Consider the following 24297-nt stretch of genomic DNA (forward strand, 5'->3'; position numbering starts at 1 on the left):
GTGTGTGTGTCTGTGTGTGTGTGTCTGTGTTTGTGTATCTGTGTGTGTGTCTGTGTGTGTGTGTGTGTGTGTGTGTGTCTGTGTTTGTGTATCTGTGTGTGTCTGTGTGTGTGTGTCTGTGTGTGTGTGTCTGTGTGTGTGTGTCTGTGTGTGTGTATCTGTGTGTGTGTCTGTGTGTGTGTGTCTGTGTGTGTGTGTGTGTGTGTGTGTTTCCGTCCCTCTTTCCCTTTCCTGTACCTCCGTTTCTCTTCTCCTCAGCACTCACTCCACTTCTTTCCTTCCAGTTCCCTCCCCTTCCCCTCACTCTCCCTTCCTCTTGCCTCCACTCCCCGTCTCTCCACCTTCCTCTCTCGCCTACCTTCGCTTTCCCCTACCACCTCTCTCCCTTCTCTCGCCTCCGTCTCCTCCCATCCTCTTCTCCTCCCTCCCTCTTTCCTTCTTCTTCCCTCTCTCCTTCCCTTTTCATCTCTCTCCCCTTCCCCTCCTCCCTTCTCATCCCCCCCCTTCACTCTCCGGCCCTCTCTCCCTCGCTCCTCCCACACTCCCCTCCCCTCCCCGGAGAACTCTCTCCCACCGTGTCCCGTCTGCTGACTGCACAGCTCAGTCGAGCGGGGGATCCGCCGGCCAGCCGGGATGTTCGCTCTCTGGCTCAGCCTGTCCTGCCTGCTGACCCAGTCGTCCGGCTCGCCCCCCTCCGGCGGCGGGGAACCCGGGGTCTCCAACGCCGTCTGCGGGCCCGACTCGTGCTACACCGTCCACCTGCGGCGCCTCTCCTTCACCCAGGCGTGGCGGGCGTGCCGGGAGACCGGAGGCAACCTGGCCAGCGTGAGGCGGAGAGCCGAGGCGGCGCTGGTCGAAGAGTTGGTTCGGGGCTTGGAGCTGCCGGGCCGGGGGAAGGCGCTGAAACTGTGGCTCGGTCTCCAGCGGCAGCCCCGCCAGTGCGCTCCCCGCAAGCCGTTGCGGGGCTTCACCTGGACAACCGGGGACCAGGATACCCGCTTTACCAACTGGCTGTGGGACGGGGCGGGCGAAGGGGAAGAAGGGGGGATCTCCTGCCCGGCCGCCCGCTGCGTTGCACTGACTTACGGCGCCGGGGACGCGACGGACTTCAAGTGGGTGGAGGGTTCGTGCCGGCTCTCGGTGGACGGCTACCTCTGCCGCTACACCTTCCGCGGGATGTGCCCGCCGCTGGAGGCGAACGCACCGGTCACGTACACCGCCCCGTTCGGCTTAACCTCGTCCAGCCTGCGCTGGGCTCCCTTCGGCTCGGTGGCCACCGTGCGCTGCTCCCCTCCCCGGGCTCCCGTCTCCGTCCTCTGCAAAGCGAGGGAGGGCGGGGTGGGCTGGTCCCGGGATCCCCCTTACTGCCGGAATCCCGGGGTGGGGAAGGGCGGCGGGTGCGCCGCGGGCGGCGGTAACGGGGGCTGCGAGCAACTGTGCACGGAGAGCGGGTCGTCGTACCGCTGCGGCTGCCGGGCGGGCTTCGAGTTGGCGCCGGACGGTCGGTCGTGCCTGGACATGGACGAGTGCGCGCTGGAGCCGTGCCCTCAGCTCTGCGCCAACGTCCCGGGCTCGTACACGTGCCTCTGCGCCCCGGGTTACCGGCTGGAAGGGGGCGAGTGCCGGGACTTGGACGAGTGCGCGCTGGGACAGTGCCCGCAGCTGTGCGCTAACGCTCCGGGATCCTTCCAGTGCTACTGCCGGGTGGGCTACCGGCTGGAGCGCGATGAGGGGGGCGTCGCTTATTGCCAAGACGTGGATGAGTGCCAGTTCGAGGGCAGCTGCCAGCAGATGTGCGTCAACTACTTGGGGCACTTCGAATGTCATTGCCGGGAGGGCTTCGTCCTGGAGCCGGACGGGTTCTCCTGCCTGCCCGAAACTGGGCGCGCCACCCTCCCCTCCTTCCCGACCGGGACCATGGACGGGCTGGACCTGTGGCGGGAGGGAGAAGGGGACGGGTGGCGGGGGGTCCCGTCAGCTTCTGGGGAGACGTGGTCACCTCCTGCCCGGTCGTCGAGGCAGCCCCTTCCCCTGGCCACTTGGGAGCCAGTAGGGACGGGACGATCTCCTGCCATGTCTACCGGGGAACCGGCGGAGGCGGGATCACTCCCTGACCAGTCTACAGGGGAGCCCGGGGAGATGGGACACCCTCCTCCCCTATCTACAGGGCAACCCAAGGTGACGGGCCCAACCATTTTCACATCTACAGGACAACCCACGGAGAATGGCCAGTTCAGTCCCATCTCCACGGGACTACCCGAGATATATGGCCAACACATTCCCGACTCGATGGAAAAATCCGGTCCCAAGTCTCCATGGGAACAGGCAGAGTTGGAACAACCCCTTCCTCAGTCTACAACCCCCGCCCGGGCGACAGAGGCACCGCTGCGGGCGGGACCCCTCCTCACTCTCAGCAGCGCCCATCCCGCAGAGCACCCCAGCCCGGCCAGCGGAGCGGCTGGGGAGGGGGTCCGGCAGGTGAACGTAAGCAACGGACAGATCGACCGGTGGCTGCTGATCGCGCTCCTGGTTCCGGTCTGTGTCTTCGGCGTGGTGATGCTGGCCCTGGGCGTCGCCTACTGCAGCCGCGGTGCCTGCGGACAGGCGCGCACCGTCACCGACTGCTACCGCTGGGTCCACGGCGCCCCCAAGGTCCCGGACCCCATCACCGGCTCCGCCAACGTCGACAGCACCGTGTAAGTGAACGGGGTTTGGGCGCGGGCAGTGGGCGGCGGGGTGGGGAGGGGGTGTTGCAAGGACGAGCTCCGGTCTTGGTCCAGAGGAGTCAGGGGTACCGAATTGAATTACTTACATCAGGAGTAAAAATCTTTATGTGCCGTCTCCGTCTAAATGTGCAATGTTATAGTAACTTATATGTACAACCGGCAGTCAGTATAACATAGAAATGCAATTGTATCAGCATGAATTAATCAGTCTGATGGCCTGATGGAAGAAGCTGTCCCGGAGCCTGTTGGTCCCGGCTTTTATGCTGCGGTACCGTTTCCCGGATGGCAGCAGCTGGAACAGTTTGTGGTTGGGGTGACTCGGATCCCCAGTGATCCGTCGGGCCCTTTTTACACACCTGTCCTTGTAAATAGCCTGAAGAGTGGGAGACGGGTGGGAGAGCTGGTGCCAGACGGGGTGGGGAACGTGGAGGTTCAGGCCGTCAGTTCTCAGAGGGATTCAGAGGTGCAAGCGTTACTTATTTACAAAACAAAATAGTCAACAGAAATAATACAAAATAGACACTCCCGGGGTCAGACACAGAGTGAAGCTCCCTCCACACCGTCCCATCACACACTCCCGGGGTCAGACACAGAGTGAAGCTCCCTCCACACTGTCCCATCACACACTCCCGGGGTCAGACACAGAGTGAAGCTCCCTCCACACCGTCCCATCACACACTCCCGGGGTCAGACACAGAGTGAAGCTCCCTCCACACTGTCCCATCACACACTCCCGGGGTCAGACACAGAGTGAAGCTCCCTCCACACCGTCCCATCACACACTCACGGGGTCAGACACAGAGTGAAGCTCCCTCTACACCGTCCCATCACACACTCACGGGGTCAGACACAGAGTGAAGCTCCCTCTACACTGTCCCATCACACACTCCCGGGGTCAGACACAGAGTGAAGCTCCCTCCACATCGTCCCATCACACACTCCCGGGGTCAGACAGAGTGAAGCTCCCTCTACACCATCCCCTGATCTGGTAATAACTATGAACGACTTTCCCCTGGTACTGAGTTCGCCAGTTCTATGCCCCCGAGCCTCAGTTTTATTTTCTGCTTCCCTCTCTAAAGCTGGCAACCCCTGGATCAGACACCTCTGGTGGCCCCGGGCACCTCATGCAGAGCAACCCCCAACTTTAGTCCTGTTTGGAGATCTAAATCTCCCGCCCTCCCATCCAGCCCACTCCCTTTCTGGGGCTGAAGTTAAACTTTAATGTGTCACAGGCACATCGAAGCGTGCAGTGAAATGCTCTGTTCTGGGTCCTCGACCTGACGCAGTCTGAGGATGTGCTGGGGGTCGGGAGCGGTCAGCCAGCACGGTTCCGGCGCCAACGTAGCAAAACCTAACGCATACATCTTTGGACTGTGGGAGGAAACCAGAGCACCCGGAGGAAATCTGCACGGTCGCGGGGAGAAGATACAAAACCTCTTACAGACAGTGGCGGGAATTGGACCCGGGTCGTTGGGGCTGTCAGGCATTATGCTAACTGCTGTGCTGGAATTTATAATCCTTCCTGACACTGCATGGGGGGAGGGGTGGGGACGGGAGGTGGGTGGGGGGGTGAGGTTCGGAACTGGATGGGTTCCTCTACCTGGATCTCTCTCTCTCTCTCTCTCTCTAGCTCCGTCGCTGAGGCACCGGGGGCCGCGCCCGCGGGGTCCGCTTGGCGCACGGGTGTCAGCTCTCTCTGAACGGAACAGCCGGAGCCTCTGGACCGCCGCTGGACCCTCTCAGGCAAGTCTGGCACCCTCTACAAGCAGCTTCCTTCAGGCCTTTAGCCCGGTGCCTTATCCCGTTCCATTAGGGACTTGTGAGTCAGCCCTGGACACGGGAGTGGGGTGGGGGTAGAGCTACACAGATGAGAGAGGGGTGGAGCTGAACCTTTGGAGATCCAGGTGTCTGTGCAGGAGTCGAGGTCCAAGTTGTCCTCTGAAGCCTGCATGAGTTATGGCCAATTATAGGCTGATTCATTGAGTACAGGAGTTGGGTTGTTATGTTCAAGTTCACAATGTGCCACGTCCATAAGACCATAAGATATAGGAGCAGAAGTAGGCCATTCAGCCCATCAAGTCTGCTCTGCCAGTCAATCATGGCTGATCCAATTCTTCCAGTCGTCCCCACTCCCCTGCCTTCACCCCATACCCTTTGATGCCCTGGCTAATCAAGAACCTATCTATCTCTGCCTTAATTACACCCAATGACTTGGCCTCCACAGCCGCTCATGGCAACAAATTCCACAGATTTACCACCTTCTGACTAAAGTAATTTCTCCGCATCTCTGTTCTCAATGGACGTCCTTCAATCCTGAAGTCGTGCCCTCTTGTCCTGGACTCCCCTACCATGGGAAATAACTTTGCCATATCTAATCTGTTCAGGCTTTTCAACATTCAGAATGTTTCTATGAGATCCCCCCTCATTCTCCTGAACTCCAGGGAATACAGCCCAAGAGCTGCCAGATGTTCTTCATACGGTAACCCTTCCATTCCTGGAATCATTCTCATGAATCTTCTCTGAACCCTCTCCAATGTCAGTATATTCTTTCTAAAATAAGGAGCCCAAAACTGCACACAATACTCCAAGTGTGGTCTCACGAGTGCCTTATAGAACCTCAACATCACATCCCTGCTCTTATATTCTATACCTCTAGAAATGAATGCCAACATTGCATTTGCCTTCTTCACCACTGACTCAACCTGGAGGTTAACCTTTAGCGTATCCTGCACAAGGACTCCCAAGTCCCTTTGCATATCTGCATTTTGAATTCTCTCCCCATCTAAATAATAGTCTGCCCATTTATTTCTTCCACCAAAGTGCATAATCATACACTTTCCAACATTGTATTTCATTTGCCACTTCTTTGCCCATTCTCCTAAACTATCTAAGTCTCTCTGCAGGCTCTCTGTTTCCTCAACACTACCCACTCCTCCACATATCTTTGTATCATCGGCAAATTTAGCCACAAATCCATTAATCCCATAATCCAAGTCATTGTCAAACATCATAAAAAGCAGGGATCGCAACACCAACCCCTGTGGAACTCCACCAGTAACCAGCAGCCACCCAGAGTAGGATCCCTTTATTCCCACTCTCTGTTACCTGCTGACCAGCCAATGCTCCACCCAGGCTAGTAACTTCCCTGTAATTTCATGGGCTCTTATCTTGCTAAGCAGCCTCATGTGCCTTGTCAAAGGTCTTCTGAAAATCCAAGTACACCACGTCTACTGCATCTCCTTTGTCTACCCTGCTTGTAATTTCCTCAAGGAATTGCAGTAGGTTTGTCAGGCAGGATTTTCCTTTCAGGAAACCACGCCAGCTTTGGCCTATCTTGTCACGTGCCTCCAGGTATTCCGTAATCACATCATCGCCGTAATGTCGTATGACGTGAGTGATCGCGGTCTTTCCATGACCATGATTGTTCTTGGCAAATCTTCTACAGAAGTGGTTTGCCATCACCACCTTCTGGGCAGCGTCTTTACGAGACGGGTGACCCCAGCCATTATCAATACCCTTCAGAGATTGTCTGCCGGGCGTCAGTGGTCACATAACCCGGACTTGTGATATGCACCGGCTGCTCGTACGACCATCCACCACCTGCTCCCATGGCTCCACATGACCCTGATCGGTGGTGGGGGGGGGGCTAAGCAGGTGCTACACCTCACCCAAGGGTGACCTGCAGGCTAGCGGAGGGAAGGAGCACCTTACACCTCCTTTGGTAGAGATGTATCTCCACCCCGCTACCCAATAAGATGTTGGTGAGGCCTAATTTGGAATATCGCATGCAGGTCTGGTTGCCAGCTACAGGAAGAATGTCAATAAGTTCGAAGGAGTGCAGAGAAAATTTACAAGGATGTTGCTGGGGACTTGAGGATCTGAGTTATAGGGAAAGTTTGAACAGGCTAGGATTTTATTTCCTGGAGCGTAGATGATTGAGAGGAAATTATGAGGGGTATAGATAGGGTAATTGCAAGGAGGCTTTTTCCAATGAGTTTGGGTGCGACTGGAACTAGAGATCATGGGTTAAGGGTGAAAGGTGACAAGCTTAAGTGGAATCTGAGGGGGAACAGAGGGTGGTGAGAGTATGGAACGAGCTGGCAGCAGAAGTGGTAGATACGGGTCAATTTCAATGTTTAAGAGAAGTTTGGGGGGACGTGGAGGGCTATGGTCCTAGATGGGACTAGGCAGAATAACCGTTTGGCATGGACTAGATGGGCTGAAGGGTCTGTGGCTCTATGAGTGCACAGGGGCTGATCTGGGATTCAACGCCCCCTCCACATTCCCAGCCAGGCACTTAATGGGAGCAGCCATCGCAAAGGAGGCACCAAACTTCGACTTTCTTCGAAGTTGGTGTGGACTTGGAATGTCACCTGAAACTTTGATGCACAGCCTTCTACCTGCTGAGCGGAGACACCGTCGCCCAGGAATTGAAAAACCCACAGCACGTGGTGGTCCGTCACTGGTAAAGCCCTCCCCACCATTGATCACTTCTGCGAGGAGCACTGCGACGGGAACGCAGCATCCATCATCAGGAACCCCACCATCCAGCCTGTGCTCTCTTCTCCCTGCTGCCATCAGGCATATAGTAACATGTACATTCTTTGATAATAAATTGTCTCTGAACTTTGATCAAAGTATCTCTCCATACCAATCATAACCATTGTGGATCAGATCAGTTTATAAACTCTGCCTCTGTGTTCTCTGCTATACCTCTCTCTCTGTCTCTCTCTCTCTTTCTCATAGTCATACTTTACTGATCCTGAGGGAAAAACGTTTTCATTGCCGTTTCACCGTAAATAATTAACTAGTAATAAAACCATAAATAGTTAAACAGTAATATGTAAATTATGCCGGGACCAGCCTATTGCCTCAGGGTGTCTGACCCTCCAAGGGAGGAGTTGTAAAGTTTGATGGCCACAGGCAGGAATGACTTCCTATGATGCTCTGTGCTGCATCTTGGTGGAATGAGTCTCTGGCTGAATGTACTCCTGTGCCCACCCAGTACATTATGTAGTGGATGGGAGACATTGACCAAGATGGCATGCAACTGGGACAGCATCCTCTTTTCAGACACCACCATCGGAGAGTCCAGTTCCATCCCCACAACATCACTGGCCTTGCGAATGAGTTTGTTGGTTCTGTTGGTGTCTGCTACCCTCAGCCTGCTGCCCCAGCACACAACAGCAAACATGATCGCACTGGCCACCACAGACTCGTAGAACATCCTCAGCATCGTCCGGCAGATGTTAAAGGACCTCAGTCTCCTCAGGAAATAGAGACGGCTCTGACCCTTCTTGTAGACAGCCTCAGTGTTCTTTGACCAGTCCAGTTTATTGTCAATTCGTATCCCCAGGTATTTGTAATCCTCCACCATGTCCACACTGACCCCCTGGATGGAAACAGGGGCCACCGGTACCTTAGCTCTCCTCCCTAGCAGACAAGGTGAAGGGATTCTGCGGAAATGCGAAGAGCAAGAGGATTGCAAGGGACAAAATTGGTCGTCTGGAAGACCAGAATGGTAATCCACGTGTGGAGTCAAAAGAGATGCGGAGATCTTAAATGGATGTTTTCTGCATCTGTATTTACTCTAGAGATGGACCAAGAGGCTGCAGAAGTGAGGCAAAGCAGCAACGAGATATTGGACCCCATACAGATTGGAGAGGAGAAGGTGTTTGCTGTCTTGTAACAAATCAGGGTGGATAAATCCCTAAGACCTGACAACGAGTTCCCTCAGACCCTGTGGGAGGCATGTGTGGAAATTTCCAGGGCCCTAGCAGAGATTTTTAGATCACCCTTAGCGACAGGTGAGGTACAAGAGGATGGGAAGGTAGCTAATGTTGTTCTGCTGTATAAGAAAGGCTCTGAAGATAAACCAGGAAAGTTTAAAAGTTTGTGAGCCTGACCTCAGTTGTTATTGGAAGGTGTTCTAAGGGACCAGATATACAACTATTTGGATAGACAGGGACTGATTAGGGATAGTCAGCATGGCTTCATGCATGGTGGGTCTTGTCTAACCAATCTTAAGAGTTTTTCGAGGAAGTTACCAGGAAAGCTGATGAAGGCTAGGCAGTGGATGTTGTCTACATGGACTTCAACAAAGCAATTGACAAGGTCCCACATGGGAGGCTGGTCAAGAGGGTTCAGTCGCTCAGCATTCGGTGTGAGGTATTAAATTGGATTAGTCATTGGCTTTGAGGGAGAAGCCAGAGAGTGGTAGTAGATGGTTGCCTCTCTGAGTGGAGGCCTGTGACTAGTGGAGTGCTGTAGGGATCGGTGCTGGGTCTGTTGTTGTTTGTCATCTATGTCAACAATCTAGATGATACTGTGGATCGGCAAATTTGTGGATGACACCAAGATTGGGGGTGTAGTGGACAGCGAGGGAGGCTATCATGGCTTGCAGAGGGATCTGGACCAACAGGGAAAATGGACGGCAAAAAAGGAGATGAAATTTAATGCAGACAAGTGTGAGGTGTTGTACTTTGGTAGGACCAACCAGGGTAGGACTTACACAGGGCACTGAGGAGTGTGGTAGAACAAAGGCATCTGGGAATACAGGTCCAGAATTCATTGGAAGTGGAGTCACAGGTAGACAGGGTCATAATGAAAGCTTTTGGCACACTGGCTCTCATACATCAAAGTATTGAGTACAGGAGATAGGATGTTATGTTGAAGTCGTATAAGACATTGGTGAGGCCTAATTTGGAGTATTGTGTGCAATTTTGGTCACCTACCTACAGGAAAGATGTAAATAAGGTTGAAAGAGCACAGAGAAAATTTACAAGGATGTTGCTGGGTCTGGAGGACCTGAGTTATAAGGAAAGATTGAATAGGTTAGGACTGTATTCCTTGGAATGTAGAAGATTGAGGGGAGATTTGACAGAGGTGTAAAAAATTATAATCAGAATCAGATTTAGTATCACCGGCATATGTCGTGAAATTTGTTAACTTTACGGCAGCAGTACAATACATGATAAATAAATATATAAAACCCGAATTACAGTAAGTATATATATGTCTATTAAATAAGGAGCGCAAAAAAACAGAAATAGTGAGGTAGTGTTCATGGGTTCAATGTCCATTCAGAAGTCAGATGGCAGAGGGGAAGAAGCTGTTCCTGAATTGTTGAGTGTGTGCCTTCAGGCTGCTGTACCTCCTCCCTGACAGTAGCAAGAGGGCAGGTCCTGGGTGATGGGGTCCTTAATGATGGGTGCCGCCTTTTGGAGGCACTGCTTCTTGAAGGTGTTTTTGATGCTGCAGAGGCTAGAGCTCGTAACTAATTTTACAAGTTTCTGCAACTTACTTCGATCTTCTGCAGTATCCGTCTCCCATCCCAGACGGTGGTGCAGCCAGTCAGAATGCTTTCCGGGGTACATTTTTAGAAGTTTTTTTGAGTGTCTTAGTTGCATACCAAATCTCCTCAAACTCCTAATGAAATATAGCCGCTGTCTTGCCCACTTTGTAGCTGCGTCGATATGTTGGGTCCAGGTCAGATCCTCAGAGAGACTGACGCCCAGGAACTTGAAACTGCTCACTCTCTCCACTCCTGATCCCTCCATGAGGATTGGTTTGTGTTCCTTCTTCCTACCTGTCCTGAAGTCCACAATCGATTGTTTGGCCTTACTGACGCTGAGTACAAAGTAGTTGCTGTGACACCACTCAACTAGCTGGTATATCTCGCTCCTGTATGCCCTCTTGTCTCCATCTGAGATTCTGCAACAGGACAGAGTAATAGATAGGCGTTTCCACTGAGCTGGGGGTTAGACTACAACTAGAGGTCACGGGTTAAGGGTGGGAGGTGAAAAGTTTAAGGGAACGTGAGGGGAAACTGTTTCACTCGAAGGGCCGAGAGCGTGTGGAGCGAGCGACCAGTGCAAGTGGTGCATGTGCTGTTTGATTTCAATGTTTAAGAGAAGTTTGTATAAGGTACATGGATGGTAGGGGTATGGAAGGCTATGGAGCAGGTGCAGGTCGATGGGAGTAGGTAAATTAAATGGTTTGGTATGGGAGAGATGGGCCAAAGGGCTTGTTTCTGTACTGTAGGATCATATTACTATGATGCCCTTCTCTCCCCCCCACCTTTGTTCTCTCTCGGCCCCATCCCTCTCTCTCTCTCAGCCCCATCTATCTCTCTCTCCCATTACTCTCCCTCTGCCACACCCTCTCTCTTCTGCCCCGCCGCTCTCTTTCTGCCCCGATCGCTCTCTCTCCCCATCACTGTGACTCCCCCCCATCTCTCTCCCGCTATTTCTCTGCCCCACCCTCCCTCTCTCCCCATCTCTCTCTCTCTCTCTGTCTCTTTCTGCCCCATCTCTCTTCCACCCCCACCCCCGGCTCTCAGACAGGGTGGATGTGTCAGTTCACTAAAGGCCCTGACAAACAGCGAAACACAATTTGGTTGAAAAGCGTTGCTTGTGGCCCGGGTTGGCAGCTCGTCCGTGTGAGGAAGGCCCAGTCTGAGCAGGGAGCCCCCTTGGCCCTGCTTGTGTTGATTTAATGCAGACGGTTTGCTGGAATTTCAGGCAGAACGAAAGGAGGCGGATCCCAGCTCCAGTCACAATAGTCCTGATTGTCTTCGCAGGATAATTGATCCCAGGCTTCCCAGGAGTGTGTTCATCCAGGAACTCTCCACCAGCGCAATCGGGATTTAACTGTTACAGTCACAGGCAGAGAGAGAGTGGGGAGGCTATGTGATGGGACAGTGTGGAGGGAGCTTCACTCTGTGTCTGACCCCGGGAGTGTGTGATGGGATGGTGTGGAGGGAGCTTCACTCTGTGTCTGACCCCGGGAGTTTGTGATGGGACAGTGTGGAGGGATCTTCACTCTATGTCTGACCCCGGGAGTGTGTGATGGGACAGTGTGGAGGGAGCTTCACTCTGTGTCTGACCCCGGGAGTGTGTGATGGGACGGTGTGGAGGGAGCTTCACTCTGTGTCTGACCCCAGGAGTGTGTGATGGGACGGTGTGGAGGGAGCTTCACTCTGTGTCTGACCCCAGGAGTGTGTGATGGGACGTATGGAGGGAGCTTCACTCTGTGTCTGACCCCGGGAGTTTGTGATGGGACAGTGTGGAGGGATCTTCACTCTATGTCTGACCCCGGGAGTGTGTGATGGGACGGTGTAGAGGGAGCTTCACTCTATGTCTGACCCCGGGAGTGTGTGATGGGATGGTGTGGAGGGAGCTTCACTCTATGTCTGACCCCGGGAGTGTGTGATGGGACGGTGTGGAGGGAGCTTCACTCTGTGTTTGACCCCAGGAGTGTGTGATGGGACGGTGTGGTGGACCTCTCTGTGAGGGCTGAGAGACTGTGATGGGACGGTGTCTGCGACGGTGAAATCAAATCGCCCTCTTGTGCACCTCGGCTGCCAGGACATTCCCAAGAGCCTAACTTGTGTCCTGCTGTTTCTTCCATCTTGCCTGCGCGCAGGAGGGGATGTTACTATGATCAAATTACCTGAACGCAGGAGGGGATGTTACTGTGATCAAACTCTGTTTATTTTCCAAATCTGACTCTCCAGCCAGAAATGCGGATAGGAGTCTGCTTTCAGAACATCTGCTCTCACTATAAGCTGTTTCCCCGTGGGGTGGCGGAGAGTGTGGTAGACTACCTCCACTTTCGGGGGGTCAGTGTCTGCCTTCGAGCCCTCACTCCCTGGCTACAAAGCGACAACGGGTTATAGAAGATTAAAGATGATCTTCATTTGTGTTGTTTGCTCTGGTGTGTTGGAGAACTGATAGAGGGCTACAAGATTATGAGAGGCATAGATGGATTGGACAGAGAGTATTTGTTTCCCAGGGTTGAAATGTCTAATACCAAGGGGCATGCATTGAGGGTGAGAGGGGGTAGGTTTTTCACTCAGAGAGTGGAGGGTGCCTGGAATGGTGGTGGAGGTAAATACATTCGAGGATTTTAAGAACGCTTGGATAGGCACGTGGATGTGAGGAAGATGGAGGGATGTGGAGGTAGGAGGGATGCGTGTCTGGGTGTTTCTGATTTTCTTCTCACCCGGTACAGCACGACACTGTGGGCTGAATGGCCTGCTCCTGTGCTCTACGGTCTACGTCACACGTCCAGCGAAAGACGGCGGTCGAGGATGTGCTGGGGTGGGGTCGGGGTGGGGGCCAACCCCCGAGCATCGCCACCCCTCCGGCGCCAACGCTGCACGCCTGCGACTCGCCGACCCTATCCCGGTACGCCTTCGGACTGCGGGAGGAAACCGGGGCACCCGGAGGAAACCCACGTGGTCCCACGGGGAGAGGGCGTGCAGAGTCCCCACAGGAAGTGGCGGGAATCGAACCCCCTTCCCCTGGCGCCGCCAAGTGTGCGGGTCGGGCCCCGTGCTACCACGCCGCGGCTGGGCGTCTTGGCGGGAGGGCACCAGTGATCAGAAACGTTCGCAAGGGCCGCCATGCCTGACGAGAGTCGAGATGTTTGCAAGGCTGGGCCTTGGCCCCCGAGGCACTCCGTGAATCCTTTTCGTAGATGTCGTTCGCGGGGCGGGGCATCAAAATAAACAGCAGAGAGGCGTAAACTCAGTCAGCTCCAGCACGGGCACCGGCCTCCGTGGTATCCAGGACATCACTGAGGAACGATGCCTCTAAATGGTGGTGTCCATCATTAAGGACCCCCATCACCCAGAACAAGGTTTGTTCTCATTGCTACCATCAGGGAGGAGGTACAGGAGCCTGAAGACACACACTCAACGATTCAGGAACAGCTTCTTCCCCTCTGCCATCCGATTTCTGAATGGATATTGAACCCATGAACACTACCTCACCTTTTTTTTTGCAGTACTTATTTAATTTAACTATTAAATACAACTGAGGGGTAAGAACTGTTCCTGAACCTGGTGGTGGGAGCCCTGAGGCTCCTGTACCCCCTTCCTGATGGCAGCAGTGAGAAGAGAGCGTGTCCTGGGTGGTCTCCGATGATGGCCGCTGCTTTCCTGCGACAACGTTTCGTGTAGTCGTGCTCAGTGGTGGGGTGGGCTCTGCCCGCGATGGACCGGGCCGTACCCACTACTCTTCTGTGAGATTTTCCATCCAAGGGCAACACGCTGGAGGAACTCAGCAGGTCAGGCAGCAATCTTAAGGAGGGGGAATCAACGGTCACCGTTTCGGGCTGAGACCCCTCGTCAGGATGGGAGAGGAAGGGGGCAGCTATACAGATGCATGAAAAGTTACGATAAGTTACAAAAGTGAAAAGGGATGGCGGCAGCAAGCGTAACGCGGGTTCAATTCCTGTCTCTGACTCGAAGGGGTTTGTACATTAGTGCGTATTGCGATGTACTGCCGCCACACATCAACAAATTTCATAATTTACGCCGGTGATGTTGAACCTGAGTCCAAACAGGATCTCAATCCTTTCTGAGAATCTTAACAAGGAGGAACTTCAGCCGGGAGGGGAAATGTACAGGTTGGCGTTTTAAGTCTTCAGTGTGGCTGGGAGTGCAGAGAGGGGGGACTCAGTACAAAGAGGCGAAGGGAAGGGATGGAGTTCGAGTCAGGAAGGGACGTTGCAGCTGTATAAAACCCCGCCCGGGCTGCACTTGGGTACATTTCCGGTCGCACCCCTTCCCCCTCATTCCAGGGAGGATGTGATGTGGAGACTTTGGAGAGGTTCACCAGGATGCTGCCCGGATTGGAGAGGGTGGGCTGCAACGACAAAATGAATTGCTTTCTCTGGAGCTTCAAGGGCTGAGGAGAGATAAGACCATAAGATATAGGAGCAGAAGTAGGCCGTTCGGCCCATCGAGTCTGCTCCGTCATTCAATCATGGGCTGATCCAATTCTTCCAGTCATCCCCTACCCTTTGACACCCTGGCTAATCAAGAACCTACCTATCTCTGCCTTAAATGCACCCAATGACTTGGCCTCCACAGCCGCTCGTGGGCAACAAACTCCACAGATTTACCACCCTCTGACTAAAGTAATTTCTCCGCACCTCTCTTCTAAATGGACGTCCTTCAATCCTGAAGTCATGCCCTCTTGTCCTAGACTCCCCTACAAGATCTGCAAGAACTTTGTAGAAATTATGAGAGGTATACCTGTCAGAATCTTTCTCCCCATTTACAAATTTGAAACACTGAAGGGCATGTATTTAAGGTCCAGATTTCAAGATAAATTTATCATCAAAGTACATCTATATCACCGTATGCGACCTGAGATTAGTTTTCTTACAGGCATACTCAATAAATCCATAATAGGATAATAGCCATAATAGAATTAACAAAAGACCACACCAGCTTGGATGTTCAAGAGGTGTACAAAGGACAACAAATCATGCAAATACAAAAAGAAAAGAAATATTAGTAATAAATAAGTAATGAATATTGAGAACATGAGTTGTTGAGTCCTTGAAACTGGGTCCATAGGTTGTGGGAACATTTCAATGGGTCAGCAGCATGAATTCATCGGCATTTGTTATTGGGGGGCGGTGCAGAACTCAGCAGGGCAGCAGCTCGACTAAACATTATCGACAACCCTCCTTGTGCAGGATGTGACCACCTCCCATGAGGGAGAGACATAGCAATGACACCATTAACTACCTCTTCAGCCCGGATGGCGAATATGGTGCCTTATTTGGATCTAGAAGGGACGCTGAGTACGGGAGTTGGGATGTCATTTTTTTACGGCTGTACAAGACGTTGGTGAAACGGATATGCACGCTCTCTTCTTGCCACTGCTATCAGGTAGAAGGTACAAGAGCCTCAGGACTCGCACCACCAGGTTCGGGAACAGTTATTACCCCTCAACCATCAGGTAGAAGGTACAGGAGCCTCAGGACCCACACCACCAGGTTCGGGAACAGTTATTACCCCTCAACCGTCAGGTAGAAGGTACAGGAGCCTCAGGACCCGCGCTACCAGGTTCAGGAACAGTTATTACCCCTCAACCGTCAGGTAGAAGGTACAGGAGCCTCAGGACCCGCGCCACCAGGTTCAGGAACAGTTATTACCCCTCATCCGTCAGGTAGAAGGTACAGGAGCCTCAGGACCCGCACCACCAGGTTCAGGAACAGTTATTACCCCTCAACCATCAGGTAGAAGGTACAGGAGCCTCAGGACCCACACCACCAGGTTCGGGAACAGTTATTACCCCTCAACCGTCAGGTAGAAGGTACAGGAGCCTCAGGACCCGCGCTACCAGGTTCAGGAACAGTTATTACCCCTCAACCGTCAGGTAGAAGGTACAGGAGCCTCAGGACCCGCGCCACCAGGTTCAGGAACAGTTATTACCCCTCATCCGTCAGGTAGAAGGTACAGGAGCCTCAGGACCCGCACCACCAGGTTCAGGAACAGTTATTACCCCTCATCCGTCAGGTAGAAGGTACAGGAGCCTCAGGACCCACACCACCAGGTTCAGGAACAGTTATTACCCCTCATCCGTCAGGTAGAAGGTACAGGAGCCTCAGGACCCGCGCCACCAGGTTCAGGAACAGTTATTACCCCTCATCCGTCAGGTAGAAGGTACAGGAGTTTCAGGACTCGCACCACCAGGTTCAGGAACAGTTCCTACCCCTCAACCATCAGGCTCTTGAACAAAAGGGGATAACTTCACTCACTTGCCCCATCCATTGAGATGTTCCCACAACCAATGATCTCACTTTAAGAACTCTTTAACTCATGCTCTCGTTAGTTATTGCTATTTATTTACTATTTGCGTTTGCAGGATTTGTTGTCTCCTGCACTCTGGTTGATCTTTGATTGATCCTGTTGTAGTTGGTATTCTGATGGCAGCAGTAAGAAAAGAGCATAGCCTGAGTAGAGGGGATCTCTGATGATGGACAAACAAGAGAAAATCTGCAGACGCTGGAAATCCGAGCAACGCACACAAAATGCTGGAGGAACCCAGCAGGCCAGGCAGCATCTATGGAAAAGAGTAAACAGTGAACGTTTTGGGCCGAGACCCCGATGACGGACGCTGCTTTCCTACGACGGTGTTTCATGTGGATGTGTTCAACAGTTGGGAGGGCTTTACCCGCAATGGACTGGGCCAAATCCACTACCTTTTGTAGGATTTTCCGCTCAAAAGCTTTGGTGTTCCCGTACAGAAATTTAAAGTTGTTAACCCACCCTACTTCCGATCCTCCAATGATTACTGGCTCGTGGATCTCCGGCTTCCTGCTCCCAAAGTCTGTAATCAGCTCCTTGGTCTTGCTGACGTTGAGCGAGAGGTTGTCGTTATGACACCGCTCAGCCAAGTTTTCAATCCCCCTCCCGTATGCTGACTCATCACCACCTTCGATACGGCCCACGGCAGCGGTGTCATCAGCAAACTTGTATAAGGTGTTGGAGCTCTGCTTAGCCACACAGTTGTAGGTGTGAATACATTCATAGTAGAAAGCCAATGGTATGTTGGCCTTCATAACAAGGGGAATTGAGTATAAGAGCAAAGAGGTCCTTCTGCAGCTGTACAGGGCCCTGGTGAGACCACACCTGGAGTACTGTGTGCAGTTTTGGTCTCCAAATTTGAGGAAGGACATTCTTGCTATTTAGGGAGTGCAATGTAGGTTCACAAGGTTAATTCCCGGGATGGCGGGACTGTCATATGTTGAAAGATTGGAGCGACTGGGCTTGTATACACTGGAATTTAGAAGGATGGGAGGGGATCTGATTGAAACATATTAGGGGATTGGACACGCAAGAGGCAGGAAACATGTTCCCGATGTTGGGTGAGTCCAGAACCAGAGGCCACAGTTTAAGGATAAGGGGTAGGCCATTTAGAACGGAGTTGAGAAAAAACTTTTTCACCTAGAGAGTTGTGGATCTGTGGAATGCTCTGCCCCAGAAGGCAGTGGAGGCCAAGTCTCTGGATTCTTTCAAGAAAGAGTTAGATAGAGCTCTTAAAGATAGCGGAGTGAAGGGATATGGGGAGAAGGCAGGAACAGGATACTGATTGTGGATGATCAACCATGATCACAGTGAGTGGTGGTGCTGGCTTGAAGGGCCGAATGGCCTACTCCTGCACCTATTGTCTATAGAGCAAAGAAACACAGTAGAATCAATGAAAAGCTACACACAAAGACTAACAGACAACCGGTGTGCGAAAGCGGGTAAAGTGTGCACAAACTCAATCAGTGGACAGATAAACAAATAATACTGAGATCCACACTTGCGGAGCCCGTGAAAGTCAGTCCGCGGGTTGCGAAATCAGTTTCGAGTTGGGGCGAGGGAAGTTACCCACGCTGGTTCAGGAGCCTGATGGTTGATAACTGTCCCAGAACCTGGTGGTGTGGGACCTGAGGCTCCTGTACCTCCTTCCTGATGGTTGATGGGTGATAACTCTCCCTGAACCTGGTGGTGTGGGACCTGAGGCTCCTGTACCTCCTTCCTGATGGTTGATGGGTGATAACTCTCCCTGAACCTGGTGGTGTGGGACCTGAGGCTCCTGTACCTCCTTCCTGATGGTTGATGGGTGATAACTCTCCCTGAACCTGGTGGTGTGGGACCTGAGGCTCCTGTACCTCCTTCCTGATAGTTGAAGGGTGATAACTGTTCCTGAACCTGGTGGTGTGGGACCTGAGGATCCTGTACCTCCTTCCTGATAGTTGAAGGGTGATAACTGTTCCTGAACCTGGTGGTGTGGGACCTGAGGCTCCTGTACCTCCTTCCTGATGGTTGATGGGTGATAACTCTCCCTGAACCTGGTGGTGTGGGACCTGAGGCTCCTGTACCTCCTTCCTGATAGTTGAAGGGTGATAACTGTTCCTGAACCTGGTGGTGTGGGACCTGAGGATCCTGTACCTCCTTCCTGATAGTTGAAGGGTGATAACTGTTCCTGAACCTGGTGGTGTGGGACCTGAGGCTCCTGTACCTCCTTCCTGATGGTTGATGGGTGATAACTCTCCCTGAACCTGGTGGTGTGGGACCTGAGGCTCCTGTACCTCCTTCCTGATGGTTGATGGGTGATAACTCTCCCTGAACCTGGTGGTGTGGGACCTGAGGCTCCTGTACCTCCTTCCTGATAGTTGAAGGGTGATAACTGTTCCTGAACCTGGTGGTGTGGGACCTGAGGATCCTGTACCTCCTTCCTGATAGTTGAAGGGTGATAACTGTTCCTGAACCTGGTGGTGTGGGACCTGAAGCTCCTGTACCTTCTTCCTGATAGTTGAAGGGTGATAACTGTTCCTGAACCTGGTGGTGTGGGACCGGAGGCTCCTGTACCTCCTTCCTGATGGTTGAGGGGTGATAACTCTCCCTGAACCTGGTGGTGTGGGACCTGAGGCTCCTGTACCTCCTTCCTGATAGTTGATGGGTGATAACTGTTCCTGAACCTGGTGGTGTGGGACCTGAGCCTCCTGTACCTCCTTCCTGATGGTTGAGGGGTGATAACTCTCCCTGAACCTGGTGGTGTGGGACCTGAGGCTCCTGTACCTCCTTCCTGATGGTTGATGAGTGATAACTGTTCCTGAACCTGGTGGTGTGGGACCTGAGGCTCCTGTACCTCCTTCCTGATAGTTGAAGGGTGATAACTGTTCCTGAACCTGGTGGTGTGGGACCTGAGGCTCCTGTACCTCCTTCCTGCTGGTTGAGGGGTGATAACTGTTCCTGAACCTGGTGGTGTGGGACATGAGGCTCCTGTACCTCCTTCCTGCAGGTTGAGGGGGTAATAACTGTTCCTGAACCTGGTGGTGTGGGACCTGAGGCTCCTGTACCTCCTTCCTGATAGTTGAAGGGTGATAACTGTTCCTGAACCTGGTGGTGTGGGACCTGAGGCTCCTGTACCTTCTTCCTGATAGTTGAAGGGTGATAACTGTTCCTGAACCTGGTGGTGTGGGACCGGAGGCTCCTGTACCTCCTTCCTGATGGTTGAGGGGTGATAACTGTTCCTGAACCTGGTGGTGTGGGACCGGAGGCTCCTGTACCTCCTTCCTGATGGTTGAGGGGTAATAACTGTTCCTGAACCTGGTTGTGTGGGACCTGAGTCTCCTGTACCTCCTTCCTGATGGTTGAGGGGTAACAACTGTTCCTGAACCTGGTGGTGTGGGACCTGAGGCTCCTGTACCTCCTTCCTGCTGGTTGAGGGGTGATAACTGTTCCTGAACCTGGTGGTGTGGGACCTGAGGCTCCTGTACCTCCTTCCTGCTGGTTGAGGGGTGATAACTGTTCCTGAACCTGGTGGTGTGGGACCTGAGGCTCCCGTACCTCCTTCCTGCTGGTTGAGGGGTGATAACTGTTCCTGAACCTGGTGGTGTGGGACCTGAGGCTCCTGTACCTCCTTCCTGCTGGTTGAGGGGTGATAACTGTTCCTGAACCTGGTGGTGTGGGACCGGAGGCTCCTGTACCTCCTTCCTGATGGTTGAGGGGTGATAACTCTCCCTGAACCTGGTGGTGTGGGACCTGAGGCTCCTGTACCTCCTTCCTGATAGTTGATGGGTGATAACTGTTCCTGAACCTGGTGGTGTGGGACCTGAGCCTCCTGTACCTCCTTCCTGATGGTTGAGGGGTGATAACTCTCCCTGAACCTGGTGGTGTGGGACCTGAGGCTCCTGTACCTCCTTCCTGATGGTTGATGAGTGATAACTGTTCCTGAACCTGGTGGTGTGGGACCTGAGGCTCCTGTACCTCCTTCCTGATAGTTGAAGGGTGATAACTGTTCCTGAACCTGGTGGTGTGGGACCTGAGGCTCCTGTACCTCCTTCCTGCTGGTTGAGGGGTGATAACTGTTCCTGAACCTGGTGGTGTGGGACATGAGGCTCCTGTACCTCCTTCCTGCAGGTTGAGGGGGTAATAACTGTTCCTGAACCTGGTGGTGTGGGACCTGAGGCTCCTGTACCTCCTTCCTGATAGTTGAAGGGTGATAACTGTTCCTGAACCTGGTGGTGTGGGACCTGAGGCTCCTGTACCTTCTTCCTGATAGTTGAAGGGTGATAACTGTTCCTGAACCTGGTGGTGTGGGACCGGAGGCTCCTGTACCTCTTTCCTGATGGTTGAGGGGTGATAACTGTTCCTGAACCTGGTGGTGTGGGACCGGAGGCTCCTGTACCTCCTTCCTGATGGTTGAGGGGTCATAACTGTTCCTGAACCTGGTTGTGTGGGACCTGAGTCTCCTGTACCTCCTTCCTGATGGTTGAGGGGTAACAACTGTTCCTGAACCTGGTGGTGTGGGACCTGAGGCTCCTGTACCTCCTTCCTGCTGGTTGAGGGGTGATAACTGTTCCTGAACCTGGTGGTGTGGGACCTGAGGCTCCTGTACCTCCTTCCTGCTGGTTGAGGGGTGATAACTGTTCCTGAACCTGGTGGTGTGGGACCTGAGGCTCCCGTACCTCCTTCCTGCTGGTTGAGGGGTGATAACTGTTCCTGAACCTGGTGGTGTGGGACCTGAGGCTCCTGTACCTCCTTCCTGCTGGTTGAGGGGTGATAACTGTTCCTGAACCTGGTGGTGTGGGACCTGAGGCTCCTGTACCTCCTTCCTGATGGTTGAGGGGTGATAACTGTTCCTGAACCTGGTGGTGTAGGACCCGAGGCCCCTGTACCCCCTTCCCGATGGAGGCAGCGGGAAGAGAGCACGGCCAGGGTGGTGGGGATTTCTAATAACTGCTTCCCTGCGATAGCACTCCGGTGTAGATGTGCTCGATGGTGGGGAGGGCTTTCCCACCCGCCCTCCGTGGGATTTTTCCATCCTGGTGTTTCCAGACCAGGCCGACAGGATACTCTCCACTGTGCACTTAACAGAAGTTTGTCAAGAGTTTCAGTTAACGTGCCAAATCCGTGCAAACTTCTAAGAAAGTAGCTGCCGTCCCAAACCGTGATCAGAATTAGAAGCAGTGTTGTGGGATTTGCAGCTCTCTGGACGGGATACTCTCTGTGATGCATCATTAAAGATCGGTGAGGGCCAACGGCGACCTGCTGAAATAGGCAGGAGGCTGTGCGATTCACATGAACTTCCTCCTGGCCCTTGCCTGAACTCCTGAGTACCCCCCCCCCCCGGCGTTGTTCACGACACCCCACTGGCCCCAGCCCACCGCCGGCCGGCCTCTGAAGTTTATCCTCGCTCTCAGTTTTCAGCGGCTCCGCAGGAACCCTGCCTGAGCCGGACTTCCTGTCCCCCTCCGCTCCTTCCCGCAGGGTTACTGGACTGGGAGGAGGAGGTGGGGGGGGGGGGTTGAGTTTGACTTCCAGAACTGTGTCTGACAGGGAGGGGAGGGGGAAAGATGTGTTTCTCTCTCTCCCCCGACTTTAAAATACAGAGTCACTCTTGGATCTCCGCACCTCGCCTTTCTCCCACCACCCTCCACGTTCCTCCCAGCTGCGGCGAGGAGGGAGTGCTGTGGGAGAGGGTGAGGAGGGACGTTGTGGGAGTGAGGAGGGAACGCTGTGGGAGGGGATGAGGAGGGACGCTGTGGGAGGGGTTGAGGAGGGAACGCTGTGGGAGGCGGTGAGGAGGGAACGCTGTGGGAGGGGGTGAGGAGGGAACGCTGTGGGAGGGGGTGAGGAGGGAATGTTGTGGGAGGGGAGTGAGGAGGGAACGGTGTGGGAGGGGGTGAGGAGGGAACGGTGTGGGTGGGGGTGAGGAGGGAATGTTGTGGGAGGGGTTGAAGAGGGAACGCTGTGGGAAGGGAGTGAGGAGGGAACGCTGTGGGAGGGGGTGAGGAGGGAACGCTGTGGGGGGGGTGAGGAGGGAATGTTGTGGGAGGGGTTGAAGAGGGAACGCTGTGGGAAGGGAGTGAGGAGGGAACATTGTGGGAGGGGAGTGAGGAGGGAACGGTGTGGGAGGGGGTGAGGAGGGAACGGTGTGGGTGGGGGTGAGGAGGGAACACTGAGGAAGAGGTTTATAAATTGGATCATGTCCCGCTACATTTGTGTGAGATTTGCCCCTCAACCAACCACAATCGTGTGATCCAACTTTGCCGTTACCTTTCTCTCTGTGGGATCTCTCTGGGTGCGTGTCGGGCTGCCAGACGATCGCGGTGGGAGGGGGCCAGGTTAGACCCTGGGGAGGTAGAGGAGGAGCGAGATGGTGCATGGGCCCAGAACATTGACTGTCGGCCTAACCCTGTGTCTGTCCCCACAGCTGACACACGAAGCTCGCTGGCGATGGGCGGAGGGACGAATCAGAGGAACACCGCCCCCTCGAAGGACGGACAAAGAGCAATTTCTTCTTCCACCGGTGGCCAACCCCCGCCCCACCCCGCAGACTCTTATTGACTCTTCGTTGTACTACGATGGACGTTGGCCAGCGGGATTGGACTTGCCCGAAGGCTGTCGAGATCCTTCCTCTGCGGTGGCGACTGGACCCTCTGCCCTTCCCTTCTCCATTGCCCATCGCGGCCATCCATCGCCATCGGCAACAATGGGACATTTCCAAGATGGCGCCGGGGAGGGCAGAGGTCACGGATTCATGAGCTGACCTCCCATTGGCCGGCCTGCTCAGGCCCACCAGTCCCTTGAGTGGCCAAGGAGGGGGCAGGGTGAGGAAAGGAGGTGGGGGAGCACAAGGAGGTAAAAAGGGGCAAGGGATGGAGGGATGAGGAGGGGAATTGTGGAGATGGAGAAGTACAGAAAGGGTGGGGCCCGATAAGGAAGTTCAATGATTTTCTTGAATCCATGGGTCATCAAACTTTCCTAGTTCCCCACCCATGGGGTATGTGGAGGTATATTTGGGGAGTGGCGTTTCCTGTCCCCCCTCCTCCAACCATTGAGGGCATTCAGAAGGAGGGTGGATTGATAGTTCAGGGGAAGCCTATGGAGGGAGCAAAAGTGTGCACAGCAAGATTCCACAAGCCGGGATCATGGTTTCACTGGCGTTGGGACGGGAAACAAAGCCGCCCTGGGTTTGGGGGGGGGGGGAGCTGAGGAGGGAACCCCGCGCTGAGGGAGGGGTGGTGAATAGGGAGCATCGCGCTACAGCCGCCGGGGGCGGACTTCCAGGCGGGACGCTTCGCCGCTCCCCCCTCTCTAATGGTGGGAGCCTGGGGGGGGGGCGCAAAGGTGGGCCCCGGGGCCAATAGTTGCCCTCAGCCACTGTCACTGGAACCGACCGCTCTGGGTGGGATCTTGCTGTCCATTTTGTGCGCTACAACGGCGATTGCATTTAAGGAGCGGGCATCAGAGACGTGTGGGGTAGGCGCGTACGCACTTGAATGTGAGTGTGTGTGTGAAAGAGAGCGAGAGAGAGAGCGATCTAACTCCCTTTCCCCAGACCCTGTTCTTTGCTCCCAGTCAGACCCCGCCAATCCCCGGCTCTGACCACCCCCTCCCACCGAACCCGCCCCATTTGGAAAATCTACCCCTCCTCCCCACACCAATATATCCCACCCCCTGGGATGGGGACGGGATCACCTTAACCCAGACCTCGCCGGACACCCCACACTGGAGGGACAGGACACTCCTCCCCACTCGGCCATCCCTCCGACCCCAGTGGGAAGCAGTAACAATTAGCCAGGGTATCTCCACTCTCCCTCCACCCCTTCCCCGCCCCCCGAACCTCAAGCTCACGGCCCCTCCACTCTCCCTCCTACCCACCCAAGTATCACTGGGACTCAGTACCCCATCTCTCCCGCCGTCCGCTACCGGCGTCTGGGGCAGGGAGGGGAGAAGTGGGTGCTCCCCACTCCCGGCGTGGCCTGT

General features: G+C 54.0%; 1 protein-coding gene across 1 annotated transcript; it reads left to right on the plus strand.

Moving 5' to 3' along the window:
* Nucleotides 1–585: 585 nt before the first annotated feature.
* On the plus strand, nt 586–23491 carry LOC134339569 (endosialin-like). Its single transcript, XM_063036194.1, has 3 exons — nt 586–2696; nt 4357–4469; nt 22742–23491. Exons 1-2 carry the CDS (start codon nt 634–636, stop codon nt 4424–4426), a joined length of 2133 nt encoding a protein of 710 aa, XP_062892264.1. The 5' UTR covers nt 586–633; the 3' UTR covers nt 4427–4469; nt 22742–23491.
* The last annotated feature ends 806 nt before the right edge of the window (nt 23492–24297 follow it).

The sequence above is a fragment of the Mobula hypostoma genome, chromosome 30, assembly GCF_963921235.1.
Source record: "Mobula hypostoma chromosome 30, sMobHyp1.1, whole genome shotgun sequence".
NCBI lineage: Eukaryota > Metazoa > Chordata > Chondrichthyes > Myliobatiformes > Myliobatidae > Mobula > Mobula hypostoma.

What these genes read in the sequence shown, in the direction of transcription:
- LOC134339569 (XM_063036194.1), top strand. Translation starts at nt 634, where the DNA reads ATGTTCGCTCTCTGGCTCAGCCTGTCCTGCCTGCTGACCCAGTCGTCC. An exon ending in GCCAACGTCGACAGCACCGT is followed by an intron (nt 2,697 to 4,356) that starts GTAAGTGAACGG and finishes CTCTCTCTCTAG; the next exon opens with CTCCGTCGCTGAGGCACCGG.